The 17,207-nt window shown below is 44.2% G+C and overlaps 1 protein-coding gene across 1 annotated transcript in view; it reads right to left on the bottom strand.

Annotated features, from left to right (window-relative positions):
* Positions 1 to 17,207, bottom strand: part of TMC2 (transmembrane channel like 2) — a 70,177-nt gene that overhangs the window by 10,924 nt on the left and 42,046 nt on the right. The window contains 6 exon segments of the mRNA XM_059898671.1: positions 1,107 to 1,218; positions 2,067 to 2,145; positions 5,518 to 5,643; positions 14,302 to 14,541; positions 15,362 to 15,429; positions 16,876 to 17,004. Of these exon segments, the coding sequence (XP_059754654.1) occupies positions 1,107 to 1,218; positions 2,067 to 2,145; positions 5,518 to 5,643; positions 14,302 to 14,541; positions 15,362 to 15,429; positions 16,876 to 17,004 (754 nt within the window).

Here is a 17,207-nt window from a genome sequence, read left to right as displayed (position 1 = left end):
GTGCCCGTTTTTGCTCCTGATCTGCTTCTACAGTCACTCTCTGCACTACTGGAGCTCAAGAACTGAGGATTTTCATCTTCAGGGAAATACTGCTATGTGCTTAAATTCTTCTCCTAGAGTCTTGCCTATATGTTACAAAGGCATCAAATAAATGATAAGTAATTTCTGCACTAAAAATTCTAACTCCTAAACTCTCAGCCATTTCTTGTGCATCTCATTCAATTTCCACATCGAAGGTCAAAATTACCGCATATTGATACTTTAATTTTGACACAAGGACAATCCTTGGAAAATGAGATCAGCTCAGAGATGGTCTCTTTCAATTTGACCTTTCCTCACTCCCAAGGTAGAGATGGTCTGTGATTATTTCCCTTTGAAGCTCCGTGGCACCTTTTTTGGAATATGTGTGGCTTTTTCTCACCCTGTTATTCTAGCTATTCCAGTGCTGCTCTTTTTTCTAAGAGAATACAAACTGGTTCTGGTGGGAGTGGCAGCTGCTAGATGCAAATCTGCCTATTTCTCCTCCTAAAGAAAATGCTTAAAACAGCACACAAAACAAATACTTCCTCCAACCCTGGCAGCAGTGATTCCTGTCAGCCAACCTCAGAGCATCTTAAAGGGATCTGGATGGGACACAAATCGTGCTCCTTCGTTGGGTTAAATAGCCAGATATTAAGAGGATATGACATGGGAAATGACAGACTCAGGAGTGAGAGTGAAGAAGACAAAGTCATTTCAGAAACGAAGACGAAATGACGAAGAACCATCACCACAGAAAATGTGGTGAGAGACTCGGGATAGAAATGAGGGAAACAACCCTGGTATTTCCCCATTTTACAGACATTCCTCCTCCTCCTACCAGCTCACGTTCATTGGTTCTCTGTGCCAGGAAGTCTGTGTAGCACTTCACACGCATAATCCCACCTCATTTGTACCACCCGCGAGGTTGCCTGTGATTCACTCTTGTTTTATTTTGCCCAACTTCATATAGCTAATAATTGCCAGAAATCTGATTTCAATCCCAGATGTATCTGATTTCACAGCAGTTGCTCTTTACACTTTCCCACGTGACCTTGTAAAAGTAATCATCATGAAATAGAATTTACCTTCTTTGGTGAGCTGGGTGGCATTTTTGGAGTTGCCTTTAGCTGTGTCCTCTGAATCTGTGGCTGTGGCTCTGCCTTTGAAAGATTTGTGGCTCTTTTCAACTTCACGTAGCTGCAGGAAAAAAATGAAAGGTTGATCCTGGCCAGGGAAATGAGTGTTTGAGTTTCGGAGCCCAGGATGGTGAGATCTAGAGGGCAGCCACCTTAAGTAGCCGGTTCTTGTCCTCACCGCTGGTTGGAGAGGGCACCTGGGACTCAGGTTTGCATGGCATTTGAAGGAACATCTGGCCAGGGGAGGACAGAACCTCTGCCAATCCTGTATTTCAGTGGTTTTCTATACCTGGGCAGGAGGACAGTGAGAGCAACAGAAGGAAGTGTGGGTGGGGAACTGGCAGTGAGGCTGATGAGATTAGTTCCAGAAGAGGGGGTGAGGAAGCAAGGAAGACAGGGCTTAGGGAGGATTGGTGTAGAGCCTTTACCACGTGAAGAAGGTGGGGTTGGGGGCTAGGAGAGCAGAAGAGGCAGTCAGTGTGTCAGCGGATGTTGAGAGAGGCTGCCTCAGTGTGGAGGGGACTTAAGAGACTCCTTAGGTCATGGGGCACAAACACTATGTTGTTCTGACAATGCTGTTTTCTTTAGTATTTCTAGTTTTAGTTTTAATAGGTAGGAATTACTGTGGGTACTGGTTTTATTGTGTATGAACATTGGTTTAATCTATTGAGTTTCTCCTGTTCTTTAGTAACTGCTCAAAATTTAAGTCATTACTGTTATGTATTCCCAAATACCCTCAGAATATAAATGCATGTCATTGAGTCTCTCAAGGCTGCTTCCTACCATGCAGATAATTTGGGGTTTGGTTTAGAAGAAAGCCATTTAAAGAATACAACTGGGCTCAAAGAGCAAATTAGCAAAAACCAAAAACATAACATCTTTTTGAATGAAAACTCCCGACAGACTCACCGCTTGGATTTTCTTTCTCAGCTGGGCATTAGCTCGGGAAAGGCTTTTGGAAACTGAGTTCAGGTAGTAAATGGCCAGGCTGCAAGAGAAAAGCATGCTCCGGGGGTACTGTGATCTTGGAAAATGGCAAGAGCTGGACACCCTTCCTGAGGAATCACAGCAGGCTTTCTGGAATAGGTGACCAGGCTTTGCCTCTGGGCAGGGTGGAGGGAGGTCTTATCATCCTAAGTTCTCCACTTAACATTGACAAGGTCTTGGACATCCCTGTTCTCTCTTTATTTTATTGAACACATTTCTAGTTCTCAGAGTGTTTAATAAAGCTTAGCTAAAGGAATCAGTCCTCTTCTGGGAAACCTGAAGAGGCAGGGGAGAGGCAGGGTTTCCTGTCTGCAGAAGCAGCTGCTTGTGTTTCCTGGATACCTGCCCTGTGCCAGGCTCTGAGCCATGTGCATCCCACTCCACGTCTCACTGGTTTTGATGAAACCCTGTGAAGAAGAAAGGATGACTCCCGTCTTTACAGGTCAGCATCCTGGAATGCAGAGAGGTTAAGTCACTTGCCCAAGGCCACCCTATCTATTTGCACTTGTCGGAGACCACATTTGACGCCAAAGTCTTCAAGTGCTGAGAGAGGAGAGAGAGGTGCTAAGCGACCTGCTCCAAGCTTGCCTAGAAACACAACTGCATAGACCCCAAAGGCCCTCTACCCAGGGTGCACTGATGGGAATGTCTGTCCTGGGCTTGTGGTTTTCAGAGTCCAGCCCCCACTGGCTGACTGGGTGGCTGGGTGTCCTTTGAGGCTATAGCCTGGGCTTCCCTTTCACAGGATCTAGGATTTGGGGCTTGTCCTGGATGTACCACCTGAGAAGGAGGGGCCACAAAAGCCCCGGATGCCTCCTGGACTGGGTGCTCCGACAGCCTGTCCTTATCTGTCACTTTTCTTCCTGCATTTCAAGCCCCGGCTGCTCCAGCTGGGGTCTTCTGATCCTTGCCCTCAGGGTGGGGCTGCCCTGAGCCACTTCAGCTGAATCCTCGAGCTCTCTTACAGGCAGAAGGGAGGAACCACGCTGCCTTTGGCAGAGTGTGGGTCAGAGGCTGTCCCGTGAGCTTCCTGAAGCAAAGACTCAGAGGACCGTGGGCGACAAGAGGCCAGAAGGAGGACAGGCAAGGGACCACCATCTGTTGGGAAGGCGCCCACGAGGCCTCGCCCTCTCTCCTAATTCACAGCCCATTTGTTAGGGAGGAGCCAGAGATCAGAGAAGATAAAATGCTCCTGGGTGGCTGTGTTCCTCCTGAGGCTGTTTCCAAGCTTAGTATTTCCCTGTGCCGCCCCCGTAAGGTCAGGTTTGGTGTCTGGGTTCCAGAATTTCCTCAGGTGGTTGTCACTACCATGTCAGCCCTCCTTCATGCCAGGACTAGAAGCAGAGGATGTCTGAAGTCAAGGATGTAAGGAAATACACCTATTTGGGAGACAATTCAGCACTGTCTTCAAAGATTGAAGAAACACATACCTATGACCCAGCAATACCACGTCTAGAAGTCTATCTTAGAGAAAACTGTAATATGCGCACAAGGAGACATATAAGGAGCACATTTGCAATAGCAAAAAAGTGGAGACAACCTATCTCTATGCAGAGAAATGGTCAAATTGTGGTTTGATCACACAACTGATAAAAGAAATTTTCACATATTGAGGTATGGGGAAGTCATTCTGGTTTATACATGAGCTAACTTGAATTTTATGCTCACTAAAGTAGCCTGCTTGTGACCTATCAAGCATACATTGTACATATGCTTTTTTTTTTTTTTGGTGACCTTGCGACTTGCGGGATCTCAGTTCTCTGACCAGGGATTGAACCCGAGCCACGGCAGTAAAAGCCCAGATTCCTAACCACTAGGCCATCAGGGACCTCCTATATCTGTTTTAATTATGAAAGAAAAGGGCACATTGACCAGAAGTAAAGAATGTCCATGTGAAAAATAAAGATTAAATGTCTCCTTTCCTAGGATTCCAATGCTGGTCCTCCTTTGATGATAAGATTCCCTTCCCAGATGCCAAGGCCGTACTGACTCACTGTGTATGTGCTGATCTGTTATTTTTTTGAAACCTTGAAGGAATGTATCCCTGATTTGTTTAATGTTCTTTGTTCTGTCAAGATATAAAATTGTGCTGAAAACCATGCTTCTCTGGAGCAACTTCTCAGAGTTATCTAAGAAGCTGTCTTCTGGGCTATAGTCCTCAGTTTGGCTCAGATAAAACTCTTTTCTATTCCTATTATAGATTGTTTATTGATTATTTTTATGACACAATGGAATACAGTGGAGCCATGAAAATGTGTGCTCATGGATCCACATGAAAAAGTCCCCCAAACATAATGTGAGTGAGGAAAGCTGTGTAGTCTGAACGAGTCATGAAAAATTTTTGAACTCAGAAAACAATAGTACATACACGTGATTAAATGGTCCAGATTGGAAATGAGGAAAACTAATCCAAATAGTGGTCACCTTTGGAGAGGGAGGGAGAGAGAAAGACTGGGTGGGGCTTGAAGTGTAACATTTATTTCTTTTAAAAAGAGAGACTGATCTGAAGCAAATATTGCTAAATGTTAACATCTGTTTAATCTTGTGATCCTGTACATGCTTGTCTGTATGTTTCTGTACGTTAGGAATATTTCACAATTTCCTGCCCTGTTCCTTCCTTGAGCGTTCATTGTTTGCCTCCTACGCCCCAGGCATGGGGCTGGTGTTGGGGATACAGAGATCGCCAAGCCCACCCACATCTTCAGTCTGTGAGAAGGATGGTGACAAATGCACCGAACACTCTAGTGCATGGGGGATGCTCTGTAGAGAAATCCTGTGGGCCCAGCCAGGGACAGGCTGCATCAGGCCTCAGCTTTCTTGGGGAAGGGGTCTTTGATATTTCCAGTGGATGTTTTGGAGGGTGCTGCAGACAATGTCAGTACTCACCTTATGCTTTGGGCTCTATCTTCAGTGTGCTCACTGAAAGACTTACAGCTGCCAGTGCCTGAAGCCCCGCCCCACACTCGGAAACCATTCTGTCCATGAAGGCAGCTGGCCCAAACTGCCAGGCAATTAACCAACGCCTCTTCCCTTCCACATCTCCCAGCAGCACTCAACCAGTGATGGATGGGAACTGGTCTACAGAGGCCCCGGATCCCTCACCCTTGAGCAGGATAACTCAGAGGCACACCTTCCCAGAACTCCCAGCAGGATTAAAGTCACCCCAGTAGTTAGAATGCACCTTCCTGTCCCTTCTCTGTCTTACTTCCCTACACACACTGCCCCCTCCAGTTGCAATTTAGATTGCGTTTAAGTCTTTGTCTGAGGATCTGCTTCTGGGAAATCCAGATTGAGAGGGCAAGAAAGAAGGACCTGCCAAGGAAGTCTCGGGGAGGTTTCCACGAGGCAGAGCCATGGCCCCTGGCTAACTTACAACATCAGCAGGATGGCTGGAATGATCAGGCCTGGATTGGCGAGGAAAGCAAAAATCTTGCCCAGGAAGGTTGGGAAATCGTTTTCGACTGTCTCTTGGATGACATCATACATTCTGTTTTTCCCACTGGAAAGAGGAGAGAATACATTATAGCGTGCTGTGAAGCTCATATGGCATAAACAACTGTGTACATACCCTGGAGGGTCGAGGCCACCACTCACAACTACTCTCCTGGAAGAACAGAGCTCTTCTCCACAGGGACTGCAGTGGAAAAAGCCCCCACGCGGGGCTGCCCTGTAGGCGAGGGCTTAGAGCTGCCTCAGCACCCTGGCTCCCCAGCTTCAAGTCCTCGGCGGCTCACAACCTCTCAAACTACCTTGGTCTCCTGTGCCTGGCACCTTCCTCGGCAAGATGAAAATGGGTTTTCTCCTGTACTCTCATGGGAGAAAATGGCCTGTGATGTAGCTACGAGACCAACATGGAGCTTCCTCTGGGTCCCTGGGCCTGGAGGCAGCTCTCCAGATACTGATGTGATGGACAGCCTCATGGTGACTCAAAAATACCTACAATTAGTCTTCAGATGAGAATTCCAGTATTGCCTAGGGCAGGCTCTTGGACAGTTCACAACAGTAATTTTGATTTTCTTCAAATACCTAAGAACCATTATGCAGACTGCCTTCCACAAATACCTGCCCAGAGACTACTGTCTGCTCCTGGCTTTTGGTTGGTAGCTTTGGTGCCAAGAACTGGAATTTATGGTTTGAAATTCCCGATTTAAATCCTCTCTCTTCCATTTATTAGCTGTGGGACACCATGGACAATTTACTTACTCACTTTCTGCCTGTATTCATACTCTCACTCTCCCCACTAGAGCTGTACTTTTCAATGTGGTTATTAAAATTAAATTAAATTAAATTAAAAATTCAGTTTCTTAGTCACACATTTCAAGGAGTCATGTGACTAATAGCTACTATATTTGAGGAGCAGATGTGGATTTTTTTCCCTCATATAGAAAATTCTGTTGGTTAGTGCTGCAGAGGTTTGATATCTTTGGGCAAGATACTGAAAATTTCTCTGCCCTGGTTTCCTCATCCGTATAATATAGTACAATAATAAAATAGTATATACAATATGGTATTATAATAACAGCATTTGTCTCAGATTGTTTAGAGGACATAGACATGAATTCATATAAAACATTGAGTATGGGGCTGTCAAATTATAAGTGCCCTCCAAAATGTTGCATCTAGAAGCTGCATTTTTCTCTTATGTGTCAATCAGGGGTTAGCAAACAATGGCCCATGGACCAAATTTGGCTTGTTACCTGTTTTTATAAGGCCTGTGGGCTAAGAATGGCTTTTACATTTTTAAATAATTGGAAAAATATCAAAAGAAGAATAATATTTTGTGACACATAAAAATTGAAGTTGGGGCTTCCCTGGTGGTGCAGTGGTTAAGAATCTGCCTGCCAATGCAGGGGACACGGGTTCGAGCCCTGGTCCGGGAAGTTCCCACATGCCGCGGAGCAATGAAGCCCGTGCGCCACAACTACTGAGCCTGCACTCTAGAGCCCGCAAGCCACAGCTACTGAGTTCTCATGCCCCAACTACTGAAGCCCGCGCGCCTAGAGCCCGTGCTCCGCAACAAGAGAAGCCACCGCAATGAGAAGCCCACGCACCGCAACGAAGAGTAGCCCCCGCTTGCCGCAACTGGAGAAAGCACGCACGCAGCCAGGAAGACCCAACGCAGCCAAAAATAAATAAATAAAAATAAATAAATAAATTAAAAAAAAAATTGAAGTATGAAATTCAAACTTCAGTGTATGTAAATGTTTTATTGGAACACAGCCATGCTCATTTGTTTATGTATAGTCTCTGGTTGTTTTTGTGCTATAATAGCAGAGATGAGTGTTAGCAAACATCTGTGGCCATCTCGATGCTTAGTACTGTTGCACAGCGCACTACAAATTGCAATGATGTAGTTATAACATGACAGCATTTCAAGTGCCATGCATATCACCATATTATAACATTTAATTTATTATTAGTAGTATTATTTGGCTGTGCCCTGCAGCTTGCGGGATCTTAGTTCCTCGACCAGGAATTGAACCCGCACCCTCGCCAGTGAAAGCGCAGAGTCCTAACCACTGGACCGCCAGGAAATCCCTATTATTTTTTTAATTACTACTGCATACCCATTTTGTAAAAACAAGAAAAGTGGACTTCAAATGTGACGCTTAAGTCACAATAGAATGTGGATTATTTTGTCATTGAATTATGACGTATTAGATGATGCATTAGTTTTCAGTGACTACTGTGTAACCAATTACCACACTGGAGGCTTAAAACAATACAAATTATTTTCTTACAGTTCTGGAGGTCAAAAAGTCTGAAATGGTTTCACTGGACTGAAACCAAGGTGTCAGCAGGGCTGCTCTCCTTTCAGAGGGAGGCTCTAGGGAAGAATCTGTTTCTTTTTCTCAACTTTTAGAGCTTCATTCCCTGCATTCCTTGGCTCATGGCCCCTTCCTCTATCTTCAAAGCTAGCAGCATAGAATCTTCAAATCTCTTTCTGCTTTCAAGGTCACATCACTTACTGCTCTTCTACAGTCAAATATCTCTTTGCCTCCCTCTAATAAGGACACGTGATTTAGGGCCCATCTGGGTAATTCAGACAATCTCCCCATCTCAACATCCTTAATCAGATAAGCAAAGACCATTTTGATATATAAGGTAACATCCACATGTTCCAGGGATTAGGACCTGGATATCTTTGGGAGCCATTATTCAGCCCACCAGTCTGCTCTCTGGCCTCCAAACATTCATACTCATTCCACCTGCAAAATATATTCACCACCATCCCTACATGTCCCAAAGTCTCAACCTATTACAGCATCAACTCAGAGTCCAAAAATCTCATCTAAATATCATGGACTCAAAAGTCCCAAATCTCATCTAAATCAGGTGTAGGTGAGACTTTGGGTATGATCCATTTTGGGGCAAAATTTCTCTCTATCTGTGGAGCTGTGAAACTAGAAAGCAAGTTATTTACTCCCAAAATACAATGGTGGGTCAGCCATAGGATAACAGTTATAGATATTCCAATTCCAAAAGGAAGAAAATGGAAGGAAGAAAGGAATCACCAGTTCCCAGCAATTTTGAAGTCCAATCAGCCAAACTCCATTAGATTTCAAAGGTCTGAGAATAATTTTCTCTTGGCTCAACCCTCTGTGCCTGCCTGCAGCTCTGCCCTCCAGGCCCAAGACTCTGGCCTCGGAGTCACCCTTCCTTTTTCTTGAAGAGTAGCACAGGTTTCAGCTGAGTAGATTTGATCAGCCTGTTTACTGACTATAGAATATTTGGAGTCCAACAGCTTTCCTTCATTTTGTCTCTTCTCTGCCCCTTTCAGTCCAAGCTGTGATACTGCTCATACAACAATCTCAAATACCTGGTGGGTCTTCCAAGTATGTTGTGGGAATTCAGTCCATTACACAAGAGCGTCCTACACAGATCTTTCCCAGATAATTCCATTTCTATTTCTGGCCTCTGCTGAGATGGTTGAGAGGATCCGAGCTACATGCTTAAAGAATCATCTGTGTGAATGAATATTCAGATCCTTCAGAAGCACTAGCAAAAGGTTGTCCAGCCTCCTCCTTGGCTTTCTCCTTAGAGCATGCTTTCCTAACAGTGGATCTGTTTTTAGAGTCTTCTGCAAACTGGACAGTCTGAGAATTTCCCAAATCATCAAGTCCTGGTTCCTTTTTGCTTATCAGTTCTTTCCTCAATTTATCTCTTTCTTCTCACATTTTTAGTATAAACAGCAAGAAGAATCTAGGCTGCACCTTCAACACTTAGAAATATCCTCAGCTATAATCTCCAAAATATACAAACAGATCATATAACTCTACAACAAAAAAACAAACAACCCAATTGAAAAATGGGCAGAAAACCTTAACAGACATTTCTCCAAAGAAGACATAAAAATGGCCAGTAGGCACATGAAAAGATGCTCAATATCACCAATTATTAGAGAAATGCAAATCAAAACTACAGTGAGGTACCACCTAACACTGGTCAGAATGGCCATCATTAAAAAGTCTACAAATAACAAATGCTGGAGAGAGTGTGGAGAAAAGGGAACTCTCTTACACTGTTGGTGGGAATGTAAGTTGGTGCAGCCACTATGAAAACAGTATGGAGCTTCCTCAGAAAACTAAAAATAGAACTACCATATGATCCAGCAATCCCACTCCTGGGCATATACCTGGACAAAACTATAATTCAAAAAGATACATGCACCCCTATGTTCATAGAAGCACTATTCACAATAGCCAAGACATGGAAACAACCTAAAGGTCCATCGACAGATGAATGGATAAAGAAGATGTGGTACATATATACAATGGAATATTCCTCATCCATTAAAAAGAACAAAACAATGACATTTGCAGCAACATGGATACAACCAGAGATTATCATATTAAGTGAAGTAAGTCAGAAAGCGAAAGACAAATGTCATATGATATCACTTATATGTGGAATCTAAAATATGGCACAAATGAATTTATCTACAAAACAGAAACAGACTCACAGATATAGAGAACAGACTTGTGGTTGCCAAGGGGGAGGGATGGACTGGGAGTTTGGGATTAGTAGATGCAAACTATTATATATGGGATGGGTAAACAACAAGGTCCTACTGTATAGCACAGGGAACTATATCCAATCTCCTGGAAAAAAACCATAATGGAAAAGAATATAAAAAAATGTATATATGTGTATAACTAAATCACTTTGCTGTACAGCAGAAATTAGCACAATATTGTAAATCAACTATACTTCAATAAAAAAAAAACAGAGAAAAAAGTTTTTACTAAGATTGATCTTCAAAAAAAATAAAAAGAAATATCCTCAGCTGTGGCGGTCTAGTGGTTAAGACTCTGTGCTTCCACTGTAGGGGGTGTGGGTTCGATCCCTGGTCAGGGAATTAAGATCTCACATGCCACGCGGTGCAACCAAAAAAAAAAAAAAAAATAAGAAAAAGAAAAAGAAAAAAAATATCCTCAGCTAAATATACAAGTTTATCATTTACAAATTCAGCTTTCCATACAACTGAAGGACATAGTTTATCTAAGCTTTCTGTCTCTATATAACAAGGATACCCTTTCCTCTGGTTTCCAAAATCATGGTTCTCATTTACCAGTGATGAAGTAATTAAATTGTAGGAGCTGAAGGAATGTATTCAGAGAAAATATACTTATGACTTTTAGATTTTCCAGCAAGAGCAGTTGCTTGAAGAGTTGAGGACATTCAAACACAAGGCAAGTGATCTCAGGTGGTTTTCCTTGGCTCTTAATGAGTCAATAGATGTTACTGATACTGCTTAGTTTATTTGAGGAGTTAATGCCAAGTCTGAAGTGACTGAAGAATTAACTCCTATGAATATTCTGTGCAGGACATATATGGGTGAAATTTTCTCAAAGAAATTGAGAAAACACTAATTTAGTACAACTGAATGGAATGGAATTCAGTACAACTGAAATGAAGTGGAATCTGCTATGATGTGCTACAACTGATAATGGTCAAACTATATGTAGAGCAGAAGTCAGAGCTGAACAAATTAACAAAGCTTGTGAAATTTTCAGTGTGTGCACACTATGGTTATTCATTTTCTTACTCATCAGTAAGTAATTTGTAGAAAATATTTGAATCTATCATGTACAATTGAGTCAAGAGTGTCAATGGTAAACTTCATTTGCTCTCATGACTTAATCATTTTCATATCTGTGAATTTTTATCAAAAATAGAAACTGAATATCCTGACTTGCCCTACTGCACAGCAGTCCGATGGCTTGGCAGTAATAAAGCTTTATGGCAAATTTTTTTCCTATGGTGGTAGATGTGTTGCCATGTCTCGTACAAAAATGGATCTGGCAGCAAAGATGGCTATCTGGGCAGGACAACTGATTTTTGATGATAGAGAATAGTAACTCTGAACCTCTATTATGTGAAATATCACCTCCTCCCCCCTCAAAAGAATTCCATTCTTCTCATTGGTAGTCCTGTATTACAAAAAATTATACTCTATTATTATCATATTTTGAATTTTGCCAGTAAAAACTTTGTGGGCATTTGTTTCTCTCCTGTTATGTAAGTACCTACATAATAGTCTTGATTTTGTCTCTTGATCCCCGAAGCCTAAAATATGTACTATCAGGTTCTAAAAAAGAAAAGTTAGCTGACTCCTGGTGTAGATAATGCTTCCCACCTCATAGCATTGTTATGAATACCAGCTACCCCGAATTCGGGCAGGGCTCAAGCTTAACAAATTCGTATATATGCCCTACTATGGATTAGCACACGCCTTCAACTACTCTACAGATAACAGCACACTAAATCCTCATAGCAACAACTGAAATAAAGTGGAATCTGCTGTGACGTGCTACAACTGATAATGGTCAAACTATATACAGAGGAGAAGGTGGCATAGCTGAACAACTTAACAAAGCTTGTGAAATTTTCCATCTCAGAGGCAATGAATCTGCTGTGTAACTTGCTCAAGATGACCCAGCTGGCAAACGACAGAGCCAGTTCTAGAGTCTATGCTCTAAATCAGGAGTGGTGGCAATTTTTCTCCAAAAAAGATTTTAGGCTTTGTGAGCCAGATGGCCTCTGTTGGAACTACTCAAATTCTGCTGTTGTAGTTAGAAAGCAGCCATAGATTATATGTAAGCAAATGAGTGAAGTTGTGTCCTAATAAAACTTTATTTACAAAAACAGGTGGTCTGGATTTGGTCCATGGGATGTAGTTTACCAACCCTTACTTTTAACTATATGCTCTGCAATGCTGCCCATCTCACTCATTTATCTTGCCTGCCTGGATCTGGTCCAAACCCTAAAAGTGAATTTCTGCCAGGTGAAGGGTCTGGTTCAAGCACTGACCATAAATTTTCTCCTAGACACTGGGTGTAAAGCAGGGAGAAAGAAAGAAAAAAAATCACACCTGCATGGAGCTTATGGTCTGGTGGGGGAGACAGACAACAAACAAGATAAAAAAGCAAAAAGAATGGCATGCTAGATGTTGGTAAAGAGATGTGATAAACAGAAGTAATGACGTGTGTGTGTGTGTGTGTGTGTGTGTGTGTGATTTCAGTTAGGGTCTCCAGGGAAGGCCTCACTGAAAAGGTGACCATTGAGTAAAGCTCGGAAGCAAGTGAGAGGACAGCTGTGAAAATGCTTGAGGGATGAATGTTCTAGCTGTTGGTGGGTTTTGAGCAGAAGAGTGACAGGAAGGAGGTGGCAGCCATGTGTCCTCCTGGGCTCCACTCGTGGGTCCCTTCCTCTGCTATCTGGGTGTCAGCTGTCAGGGCCTCAGGGAGCAGATGAAGCAAGAGCGGGGCAGGTGGCGAGGGCCAGACACGGCACGGGCCTACTCACTGGCCTCCTGCCTGGAACAGGTGGGTGGTCTGGGCAAAGGGGCACCGGCATTTGCACCCAGAGCCCAGCCCTCCAAACCTTGCTCAGGAAGAAGGCTAAAGAAGCTTCTGCCACTTCTGCCACGTGGTTGTCCCTCAGCCTGGTGCCCAGGCCTCCTGCCGCTCGGCATGGTCCTCCACTCTGGATCCAACCCCCCTTTCCTTCTGTCTGGACCCCCGTTCAGCCCCATTACACTCTGCTGTGAGCTCTCCTGCTAACGACTCCTCTGAGCTCCCACAGCCCTTGCTGTGGGGCACCAAGCACAGGGCTTTATCAAGGTCAGTCCGTTATAAACTGAGAAGTGTCAGTTCAGCATTTCCCAAAGCATGTTGATCCACATTAGTAGGCAGGGTCGGGACTGGAGTGAGGTGGGTGAGGCCCTGGGGTGCACAGTTTAAGGAGGTACTGCCCTCGGGGTTGTGCAAGTGCAGGGTGGGCACCTTACTAGCCTCACCCTCCTCCCTGCCCTAGATGGTGTTCCATGGAGCAAGGGTCTGTGGTCAGTAGGGATGGAAGCACCGGCTTGCACACGGTCTCTCACTGCACGTTTCTTCAGAGCCTTGAATAAAGGAGTGTGCATTGTGCATTTCTAAGTGAGGAGGTGGTAGATGAAAGGGGTAGCATGTCCCAAACTCTTGAACCACAGAATCCCTTTTTATGCAGAAAAGAAAGGGCTTTGTTTTCAGAGGGTGTCACATTTGGAAATTGAGCAGTAGATGCACATTCTGTCTCCATCTACCTCCTTACATAATTATTTAGCTCTTTATATACAATGTCCAGTCTCTGAAACTAGTCTGACTTATACCTTGAGCCTACAGTGCCCTGTAGAGCATGAGGACCCTGTCCAGAGTCTCAGTAGCGGCTTCACATTTGAATGGGACTTGTAAATGTATGGTCATTTCATTTTCAGAATGCCCTGTTACTCATCCCATGGCAAGGTAATCCAGGGCAGTAGATTATCCATATGTTAAAAGGTTAGAGCTGTGCTGTCCAATATGGTAGCCATTAGCCACTGGTGGTTATTTAAATTAAAATTAATTTAAATGAAATAAAATTGGAAATTCAATTTCTTGGTCCTCATTTCAAGTGCTCAACAGCCACATGTGGCTGGTGGCTACCATATTGGATAGCACAGACATAGAACATCTCCATCCTGCAGAAAACTCTGTTGAACAGCATTAATGATTTTCCCAAAGCTCCATGGCCTTTTGCAGGCTGAAGTGACACCAGAACTGGAATTCTGAGCCTGAGATCTCTGAGCAGACTGCCCTGGGAGAGGAGGTGCTCCCCTGCAACTGAGACTGTGCACCTGAATGGCCCGCAGTCAAAGGAGGGTGGAAGGGACATGACGGTGTAGGCCACCGGCAGGAGGCTGAGGAAGAGCACCAGCAGCAAGAGGCCCATGTAGAAGTTGTTGGATCGGGAGGCTTTGAACACGCGTTCGTGGGGGACGTTGCTGCTCATCACCGCCCAGCACTGGAAGTACATGGAGGTCAGCAGGCGCAGCACGTTGATGCCCACCAGTCCTGGGGCGTAGAAGGAGCCCATCCTGGAAGGGCAGAGACCGCACACCTGGTTGGCTCGACAGTAGGAGAGGCCGGGGAAGGACGGCAGAAGGAAACGGGACTGATGGGCTAGGGGCAGGAGGCCTTGTTGCTTTCTCTGTAGGTCCCAAGGGAAGGGGCCTCCCATTTAACCAGGACATTTATCACCAAGCCATAGCCATCCATTCCTCAGGACAGGGACTCCCTGAGCATTCCTGGCTTGGGTTCTGGCCAGGATTTTACCACTGCCCCACCGCCAGGCATGGAGCAAATTACATGGTCTCTTGTCTGTTTCTCCATGGTCTCCATTAAATAGCATTGCTGCTCAGAAAAGTATTTGAAGTCCTTAAATTAAAACAATTGGATATTGGCTTGCTATGAGCCTTTGAAAGCGTTTGGCTGAAGTCAGGCAGCCTCCTCTAACTCCTTCTCAGAGGGAAGTTCCTCAGTTCATTTATCTCCTTCCCTCCTTCTCTCTTTCCTTTCCTCCCCTTCCTTCTCCCTCCCTCCCTTTCCTTCTCTTCTTTCTTTCCCACCCTACTTTTTCCTTTTTTCCTTCTTCCCTCTCTCCTCCCTCTTTCCTCCCTCTTCCTTTTCTCCTTCTCTCTCCCTAGCTCTTCTCTCCCCTCTCTACGTACATGGTAGCAAGTGGGTAGGCCAGACACTGTCCTGGTTCTCCTCTAGTCCTGCTCAAGTGAAAGAAGGGAGCTCAGAGAGGCCAGATGATTTGTCCAGCCTCTCTCTAGCTGGTTGAGGCAAAGTCTGGGATTCCAGCTTTTTTGACTCCCCAGATGAGGTGATCACCAGAGGAAATGGATAACTCACCAGATCATTCCTTGGTTGAAGATCAAACCAAGCACATTTCCACTAATATCAAACTCAGCATATGAGGGCTGGAGGGAGAGAGAGAGAGAGGAGAGAAAGTCTGTTAGGTCGTGTCCGCCAGACCCCACTACCAGTCAACTGACCAAGCCACTCCACCCCAAAGAGCCTGCTCTGGTGACCAGAGAGGAAACTTAGATTCGGAGTTCTATTTCTTTAGCATGTTTTCAACTTTAAAAAAAAGAGTTTTGAAGTTCTCAAACTTGAAACTTTCTTCAATGTCTTCTCCAATTAAAATAATGAGAATTTTTTGGGAATTCCATGGCAGTGCAGTGGTTAGGACTCCACACTTCCACCGCAGGGGTCTGGGTTCAATCCCTGGTCGGGAAATAAAGATCCCGCAAGCTGTGCAGCATAGCCAAACTAAAAAAAAAAAAAAACAGAGAGAGAATTTTTACCTTTTATGGCCTGCAGGCTGACAGTGTGTCCTTGGGAGGCCCCAAGAGAACGTTTTATCAATGTTCTAATCAGAAATGTAACTTGAAATTATAAGCAAGGAGTAAATGAAATAAATAACAAAATGCAAATAATTAAATGAGTCAAATGTAAAGAAAGCTTTAAAAACAAAATGAATAAATCTCTCCTCCAATCTTTCTCCTTCTCATCGTTTTTAAAAATTAATTAATTAATTAATTTTTGGCTGCGTTGGGTCTTTGTTGCTGCACGTGGGCTTTCTCTCTAGTTGTGGCAAGCAGGGGCTACTCTTCGTTGCGGTGCACGGGCTTCTCATTGTGGTGGCTTCTCTTGTTACGGAGCACGGGCTCTAGGCGCACAAGCTTCAGTAGTTGTGGCTCGCGGGCTCTAGAGCGCAGGCTCAGTAGTTGTGGTGCACGGGCTTAGTTGCTCCGTGGCATGTGGGATCTTCCCGGACCAGGGATCGAACCCGTATCCCCTGCATTGGTAGGTGGATTCTTAACCACTGCGCCAGCAGGGAAGCCCCGCTCTCATCTTCTTCTTCATGGAAAGGAACCACCTCAGCCAGATGCAGATTTTCAACCTGACTCTGATTTTCAGAGTTTTGGAAATTTGTCAACTGTTTGAAAGAACATAAAGTGTGTGAGCATTAGGGAGTCGGGGTCTTTGTGAGGCCAGCTTAAACCTGCTTCCCAATTTGTCTTACGGAAATGGAGATAAAAAGTGACAAGAATGAGAGAAGGAGGAAAACAAAGTGAGGAGAGAGAGAAGGAAAGTCAGGTGAGCGTGGATTAAAGGAAGAAACATGCAGAATCCAAATATAGGAGGGTTAAATCTTGGGAATTTAAAATTTAACATTTGAAAATATTAAAAAAACTTTTTATCTATTGGATTTTGTGTCCTGCTTAGAAAAAATTAAATATTACTTGACAGAGTAGAGACTGTCATTAAGCGTCTAAAGAAATGCACAGAATGCATCTGACTATATCAGAGAGGATGATTGGAACGCCTTTCTGCACAACGCCCATGAAGTGGTGACCTACAAATCCAGCCTCTAGGTCCCAGCACCAGCAGTAGTTCATGAACCGGACAAAACAAGCCCGCAGGAAGTCCCCCAGCAGGATGGTGATACACGTTACCAGCATGTCCGACACTGTCAGCCTCATGAATTCCTGCAAGGAGGAACATAGAGAAAGGGGATGGTCAGGGTTTGACCATGCCTGCTTCTCCCAACTGACTGCAGCCATGCCAATGCTCCCCCACCCACTCGTATTCTTCTCTGTGACCCTCTGATTAATGGTGGCAGAATGGTGGTGCAGATAAAAGACCCCATGCTTTGAAAAATGCTTACTATAGGTTCCAGCTCTACAAGTTA

The sequence above is a fragment of the Balaenoptera ricei genome, chromosome 15 (assembly GCF_028023285.1).
Source record: "Balaenoptera ricei isolate mBalRic1 chromosome 15, mBalRic1.hap2, whole genome shotgun sequence".
NCBI lineage: Eukaryota > Metazoa > Chordata > Mammalia > Artiodactyla > Balaenopteridae > Balaenoptera > Balaenoptera ricei.
The sequence above is the reverse complement of the archived record's forward strand: the minus strand, read 5'-3'. Positions and strand labels throughout refer to the sequence as shown.